The sequence below is a fragment of the Phlebotomus papatasi genome, chromosome 3, assembly GCF_024763615.1.
Source record: "Phlebotomus papatasi isolate M1 chromosome 3, Ppap_2.1, whole genome shotgun sequence".
NCBI lineage: Eukaryota > Metazoa > Arthropoda > Insecta > Diptera > Psychodidae > Phlebotomus > Phlebotomus papatasi.
The window spans coordinates 80667516-80675619 of record NC_077224.1 but is presented as its reverse complement, the minus strand read 5'-3'; the positions used below and the strand labels follow the sequence as shown (position 1 = coordinate 80675619).

The 8104-nt window shown below is 37.2% G+C and overlaps 1 protein-coding gene across 1 annotated transcript; it reads left to right on the top strand.

Annotated features, from left to right (window-relative positions):
- The first annotated feature begins 3102 nt into the window (after positions 1-3102).
- On the top strand, positions 3103-7289 carry LOC129805981 (cytochrome b-c1 complex subunit Rieske, mitochondrial). The gene is made up of 3 exons (XM_055854272.1): positions 3103-3473; positions 3604-3992; positions 6907-7289. Exons 1-3 carry the CDS (start codon positions 3263-3265, stop codon positions 7123-7125), a joined length of 819 nt encoding a protein of 272 aa, XP_055710247.1. The 5' UTR covers positions 3103-3262; the 3' UTR covers positions 7126-7289.
- The last annotated feature ends 815 nt before the right edge of the window (positions 7290-8104 follow it).

The following is an 8104-nucleotide window of genomic DNA, read 5'->3' as shown; positions in this document are numbered from 1 at the left end:
AAATATCTTAGCATGAGCACCAAGAATATGAATAAATGAAAAAGGAAATCCACGAAAGGTAAATCATTTACGAGTGTATTACCGATTCACTACTGACTAAATCCGTTGTATCCACGTTGGAAATTTGAAGATCTTTCAAAAAAATCCAAATTTAAACAAATCGGTTGAAATATAGGCCCTCCTGGTTAAATTTTGATGTTCGAAAATTCGATATCGAAATGGTTTTCAAACATAGATATCCAAGGACGAAATATCCCCCTTGACTATTCAATTCAATTTATTGATAGCAAACAAAATAGGGTGGTTCCCTCTTACAAATTTGTGGCAGGTTAAATTAAGAAAAATTATAATAAAAAATATAAAAAACTACGAAAAAGGAAAGAGAAAAATATAAAGAGAAAAAGTAAGGCACATTAAAACTAAAGAGGAAAAAGTGGCCCACCATGTTCATTCTGAATGTAATCACAAATTGCATTTGGAGATCTCCGATTTTCCGACTACCTCTAAATCTAAAACATATTCGAAAATGAAAGAAATCGTAGGAGTCATTTTCGAAAAAACCGAAAAAAACATCATTTTGAAGGGATAGGAGAGGATGAGGGGAAAATAAAAAAATACTGTCCTATACAATATTGACTTATTGGGGGGTCGTCGAAGATCGGAAGTAGATATCTCTTACCGTTTGGACTCTAGCCGTGTCACAATTTGAAAAAACAGTGGATTACATAACTGCTCTTTCTTTGAGTTCAAGCAGTAAAAAACCTACGAATAAACCCATTTCTATTCACCTGAAGCCAGTTCGACTGACAACGAAATCAGGATCTGACTGCGACGTATCGGCGTCCAAGACAATGGAGAAGTTCATCTGATGGCCATTCAGTTGATCAAGTGATGATATCAAGATCCACTTTGACAAAAGATTCGCGCCAAAGACTCTAGTACCACAGGAATTCATGCTGCTGAAGCATGTACATCTTCTGTAAATACTTCCTAGCCATATCTCGATGTTACGATTTCAAGTGAAAATTTTCGTTTTCAAATACGCACTGACAGGAGTTTAAGTAAATTTTATGATATTTCCAATAACAGGCAGTTTTTAACCTTACAGCATTATTCGCGTTAAAATATATCAACCTTATTTTTAGTTTTAATTACTTCCTCCATTGGCTAGAGGTTATAATTCAAAAATTCTAATTTTTCATTCTGTTCCTGGTACAAAGAATATATTTTTGATTGAATTTATTGAAAGATTATATAAATTATTAAGTTCCTTTTTAGCAAAGTCCACCGTCTTCCGATTTATAAATCATTCAAAAGATCGCCAAAAATTCCTTAGGAGCAATGTGCTAGAATTACGGATAAAAATTAGTTATCGGTTATGGACCGGTTCGCTACCGGTTCGCTACCGGTTCTCAATCGATTTGAACCGATTTATGAATTACTCAAATGATCCCACAAACTAGAAATGAGAATAATAAAATTGATTTTCAGACAAGAATATCGATTCGTAACCGCCCGGTTCATTACCGTTTTGAACCAATCTATGAATCACTCAAAATTTCCAAAATACACGTCAGAATTAATATAATTGATTTTCGGATAAATTAGAATTGATTCAGGTTTATCAGGGCTTCAAGAACCTTTCCAGCGAGCCCAAACATAACCTCATTCTCTTGAAAAATTCGCTCAACCTGTTAAACGCGTTTTTTTTTTGGTCACGAAAATGTTACCTGAGTGGGCGTGGTCTATAATTGCACCAGTCTTTCTGGAATTTCCTTCTAACTAAATATTTTATCATATTATTGGTTCTTGTTCCACGTTGCACGGTACTCTCTGATTTGTTGAAGTTTATTATTTAAGAAGTCAAATTGCTTTACTGTATTTGTTAAAAATGTATACGTTTAGGTATATTGTTTGAAAAAATTTATTAGCAGGTTCTGACATTTAAATTTTTCTTTTTTTTTAAAGGGAGTTCCGACTTAAGTGAAAACGGATTGAAGGAAATTCTTATGAATTGCCTACTATTGGGAGCTCATTTATAAAATACATTTTGAAATTTCCCTAAATGTATACATATTTTTTCACGTAGTAAATAAGAAATACATTTAATAGACAGTTGGCACTGAAAATAGGCTGAAAAATTGGCGCTGAAAATGTTTTGCAGACATCACGGCGTTTCCGTAACTTATTCCAAAGGCCTCTCCTGTGGGTATGCAATTTTTCTGTGTCACTGGAGTGAATTCGCGGGTCTTGTTTCTGCCCTGAGAATTTCTTTGAAAGCGGAACTCGCTGTATTCCAATGAAAAATGAACATATTTTCTAGCACTTTATTGTTCCTAAATTCTTTTGGATTATCTACTTATTTTTGTTTTGGTTCCTGTCACGGCTGTTTTTCCCAGTCCTTGTCGTGCTCGAAAACCACCAAACAGCCGTGACAGACACCAACCCAAATAAAAATCGATAATGCAGAAACATTTTTCAGAACAGTAACTAAAAGAGACACCCACTTTTTTCTGTGGATGAGCCCTTTAAAGACGAAAAGGTCAAAAATTGAGGGTCAGAAAAAATCGTTTTTTTTCTGACTTTTTAGAGAAAAACTCAACTTCGTATGGCCGTGAGAAATTTTATTTTTGGGTCACCGGTGACTCAATCGTCCTTAAAGGGTTAATAGAACTTGATAAATAGGAAGGAAATCTTGATAAAGTTCGCGTTTTATAAGCAAAAAAATAGGAAATACACTCTGAAAATTTTGCACATTATTTTTTTAAAGAAAAGAAAATAAAAAGATTATTTTAAAAAATCTTTCAAAGATTCTTTTAAAAAGTCTTAAAAATAATCCAATCGTGTCCAACCCAGTTAGAAAATTTAATAATTTACCATACCTCTGGATAATGGCTTTAGTCTTGAATAAGTCTTTTTATCTAAAAAGATCAAAAAAAATCTTCACAAAAATAAAAATCAATTAAAAAAACTGATAAAGTACATTTAAATTTTAAATTGTTGCCTCCTAACGCCAATGGCTCAACTCGGCAAATTGACGCACTATACAGGTTGGTGTCTTTGATAGGAAACTATAAATCCCATAAAATTTTGCAGCGCCACATAGTAGCAGTTAGATAAAAGATAAAGACAGCTGACAAAAAGTCATCGATTTTGGTATTTGAGACGTCATTGACGAAAAAAATTAGTGTGTGATTTTTCTTTTCGTGAAAAAGGAAGATTTTCCGAGTATTTTCGGGGGCAAGACGGATTAGCAGCCAAGATGATCAACGTTGCAACCCGGGCAGCCAATTTGCCGCAATATCTCAAGGCTACGTCGCAGGTGGTGGCGTCCGGACTGAGGCCAGTGGCTGCTGGACTTCCACCTTTGGGCAAGGATGTCGTCGTAGCCGGCGGAGTCAGCCCAGTCTCTAGCTGCACCCTCAATGCCCAGCTCCCCCAGCATGTGGTGTCCGTGAAATCAGGCCCAGCAGGTCAGTATTTGAGGAATTGCATAAGGAATCCTCTGAAATGGTTACATAACTCAGAATGAGGTTATGTCGCCTGCTTTCCGGAAGATACTTCCCGGAGATTCAAATGGATGATTTTTTTTGGATTTTTCAGTGACCACGCAGGTGAGATTTTCCCACACTGACCTGCAAGTGCCGGACTTCTCGCCCTACCGCAGGGATTCTGTGCAGAAGCCCAACAGGAAGAATGACAGCGCTGAAGACAGGAAGGCCTTCACCTATCTTGTGGTCGGGAGCAGTCTTGTGGGCAGCACTTATGCCGCCAAGGCTCTTGTGACGCAATTTGTGAGCTCCATGAGCGCTTCAGCTGATGTCTTGGCTCTGGCAAAGATTGAGATCAAATTGTCTGACATCCCAGAAGGGAAGTCAGCAACCTTCAAGTGGCGCGGGAAGCCGCTCTTCATCCGTCACAGGACTTCAGATGAGATTGCCACCGAGCAGTCCGTTGCCCCTAGCAGTCTCCGTGATCCTCAAGCAGATGCGGTGAGTTCAATTTCAATCGATTTGCCCCATTTGCCCCCATCTTCCCCGATTAACCCCAATAAAGAGATTGTCCCGATTGTCCCATTAAAAAACCCTTCGGAATCCTTTTTTTACTTCGTGAAAATATCCATGGAAAGGTTTGAATCTCCGTGGAAATTTCCTTTGGGGTATTTTAAAGGAATTTTGTCCTCGTGGTTCACAGATTTCCATCGAATTTTCCTCCTTAAGAAAAAATGGGAATTAAAAGAGAATTCCAGTTGACAATTCTTCAGAATTCCCTTTTCCTCGGAGAATTCCATGGATATTTTATTCAAAAAATATTTATTTAAAAACTTTTTAAAATATTTTTGTGAAAATTTATTCATAAAAATACTAATTCTCAACACTTTGGAAATTTCGTTAAATCTTCCGAGGAATTTTCGGTCACTGAGAGAAATCCGAAAAAGTCAAAATAACATTACGGAAATGTTTATTTTACCCTGCAGTATTGATCCGAACACGGTGTAAATATTACCATTTTTAGGTGTATTATGGGTTAAAGTTACCCTTCTTTCATGTAGATTTTACCCTTACAAAGGTGTAAAATTAACACTAAAAAATGTTGATATATTTTTACACCAAAAAAGTGTTAAAGTTATGACGAAAAAAAGTTAATCGCACCCCCTTTTTTTCTCAGTGTTAGGAGTCCCTTTACAGACTTTTCACTATAATTTTCACAATGCTTTCCACAATGCTGTCCACAACGCTTTCCATAAAAACTGTCCATTTATTTCAGTAAGGCATTGAATTCCGCGGAATAAAAAAAATGGACCATTGGAATTTTCTATAACATTCTTCAATTTAATTGTATTTTTTTAAAACTATTTTTTACAAAATAATTTAAATTTAGCCCACAGCTACTGACAGTGGGCTGAACTATAGACTTGATTGGCTTATCTGGGCTAATCTAGGCTCAAAACTGATTTTTTTCTTAACAAAAAATATTTCTATGGGAAATTTCCCATGGAATACACGAAAGGATTTTTTATGAAAATGCTTTATCGGGAGGAGAAATAGAAATTACCCCATTGCAAAATTCCGCGGAAATTCCAGTGGAAAACTAGCGTCCAAATTGCAATAATCCGCGGAATTTGACGCTAAAATTGCAGGAAGTTTTCCATGGAATTTGGAGCTGGTAATTCCATTGGAATCATAGCTCTCCATGGAATTTTAAGTACGAACCACTGGAATTCCAGCGTTGAATTTCGCGGAGTTCCGCGGAACATTTATATGGAAACTCACACGTGAAAGGTTTCCAAGGTTTTTTCCACTATTTTTCTCGAATGTCAAACAAATAAAATGGTGTTGTGACAACGTGGATAATTTATTTCTAAACCTTCCGCAAATATTTTTAGTGATTCATGTAGCAATTATAATATAATTAATTATGCTACACTGCGTTTCGTGTAGATAATAGTGAAGTGATTACATTAAATACGTCGCAAACCTAAAATAATACTTTTAGTAAAAATTATTTTTTTTATAAAATATTTTTTATTGCATAAAGTGTTAATTCGATTTTGCTGGTTTAGTAAAACATATTATAATCCTCGTAATCTTTGCTATTTCTTTAATATTCGGAACTAAAATCACGAGGTGCATGTGACAGCTTAATTTTTTCTCCATTTTATTTAGGTAGAAAAATCCACATAAATTCCACGAACATTTCCATGGTCCACAGAAAAAATCCAGTATCCATGAAATTTTCCTTGGAACCTATTATGGGAAAATTCCATGGATTTTATTCAAGTAAAAATATTCCACTCCCTATTCCTTCCCAGCCCGCCTTCTGAACCCCATAGCAAAAGAAAGTGGAATAAGGAATCACAAGGAAAAATTCCTCGGAATTTTCCAGTATTTTTCTTTGGTAAATTCCACGGAAATTCTTCATGGTGTATTTCCAAGGAAATTCCCATGGATTTATAGTGAATTTTTTTATGTGGAATATTTCCCAGGAAATTTACATGGATCGAACATGGATTTTTCCACCAAAGAAAATGGAGAACAAATGAAGCTGTCACATGCATATCATATTTTCATTTCCCTATTTTAAATTTAATAGTAAATTTCATGAGGATTTTGTTATTTTATTAAATCAGCGATAACGATTTTACACTTTAGATAAGAAAAAACTATCGTACAAAAAAATTATTTTCCTAAAAAAATACATTCCATGAAATAAAAACACTTAATTTTAGGTCCGCAGTCTGTTTAATGTTATCACTTCATTATTATCTACACAAAACGCAGCGCCGCATAATTAATAAATATTATAGGTAACACAGAAATCACTAAGATCTTTGCATAAAATTTACATACAGGATAAATTTAATTAGACAGGCCGGTTTTTGTTTCGAAAGTTCGTCCTCAGCGAGGTTATGTCCAACATAACCTAACATTTCCGACTTTTAGCGTTCTTCCATTTGAAGCAATACATACAGTGTCCGCTTTGTAATCCGGATGATTGGGAGACAATACCACAGATGTCCGCTTCGTAATCCGGATGGATTTTTTGAATTTGTTCAACGTCTCGAAAATATAATACAAGTTTTTTTTGTTGAATTGGAATAAAACTTTTAAAGAAGATTAAAAAGACATAATTGGAGAAGTCTATTCTATTATACTTCATTTATTAAACAAAAACATCACAGTTCATTTTCATTGCTGAAAACGCATGCATACATAACCTCAAAAGTATTTTAAATGTAACCGTCGTGAACTTGTCCGGATTACGGCGATCCGGATTAGAAAGCGGGCACTGTACAGTAGAGTTCCTCAATTTTGAACGTTTGGGGGGTGTAGATGACCTGTAATTAATTTTGATCAACTGAGTGTGCTTAGGGCTTCAGACCATAACCTCAATTTTTTATTCTAGGAACGCGTTCAACGACCAGAATGGCTTGTTGTGATTGGCGTCTGCACTCATTTGGGTTGCGTGCCAATCGCCAATGCCGGAGACTTCGGTGGCTACTACTGTCCATGCCATGGATCGCATTACGATGCCTCTGGGCGCATCCGGAAGGGACCGGCTCCACTGAATCTAGAAGTACCCTTCTACACTTTCCCCGACGATGGCACGCTCGTTGTCGGCTAGATGTATGTTTCTTGTGTCCGCAAGGAAGATATCAAATGTTCCGCTTAAAAAATAAATTCTTTTACCATCCAGAATTCGATAGTTACATCCCTTTGGTGACACAGAAGGAGGAGTCTTTAGCTGAAACTGTGTAAATTATTATAATAAACGGTAAATGAAAATGATTTTGTCTTCCAATTTCGGAAGAAGATTGCCACCTGTCCATCTCCAGAGACAATTTTCCTTCTGGTTCTGTTGACTTTTGTGACAATTTGACTCCCGCTGGGGGTGCTATCACCCGCATTGATCTGCTGAAGAATATAAATTTGGTGGGAAAATACGGGTGGAATCTTGCTGATTCTCCCCGGAGTCACTGGCTCGTGCCATCGACATTTTTTTAATTTGTTCGTGTGCCTGGTGGAAGAATTATCAATAATAACTTCCCCGGAGAATAATTTCCGTCCCTGGGTTCAGTTTTGTGGATCACTTGGTCAGAGGCAGCAACGGAGTGTGATGACAAAGTTCTCCCCGAAAAATCCCGGAAATCTGCAATTTTTCTGCTCATTTTCGCCTCCGGAAGGTTCCTGGAGTCCCAGGAGTTCAGGTGGGATTGATTTGGAAGTTTGAAGGGAAGTTTTGTGGCATTTTGGATGTTTCAGGAGCAAAGTGCAAGCGGAGATCGAAACCATCGGGCCCCAATGAGCCCCAAATGGTGCAGATTCGAAATGCGCGGGAACGGAGTCGAGTGCGTGCTGTGAATGAAGCTTACGAAAAGCTCCGGAAGGTGGTGCCAGCGATATCGAATCGCCGGAAGCGCGTGAGCAAGGTCAAGACTCTCCGGAAGGCCGCACAGTACATCCAGGTAAAAGGGGATCCTAGACCTCAAAAAGTCCCAAAGTAAAAGCTCTCTCTTGGTTTCATGCAAAAGGAACTGATGGTGCTTCTTGGACTCGTCGCGGGATTCCCCCAATTCGAATTCAGGGGCCATCTGTAGCGCCGC

Bases quoted from the DNA above. Each gene is read 5' to 3' on its own strand.
- LOC129805981 (XM_055854272.1), top strand. From the start codon at position 3,263: ATGATCAACGTTGCAACCCGGGCAGCCAATTTGCCGCAATATCTCAAG. The intron at 3,474-3,603 runs GTCAGTATTTGA...TGGATTTTTCAG, and splicing joins CGTGAAATCAGGCCCAGCAG to TGACCACGCAGGTGAGATTT. The intron at 3,993-6,906 runs GTGAGTTCAATT...TTTTTATTCTAG, and splicing joins GTGATCCTCAAGCAGATGCG to GAACGCGTTCAACGACCAGA.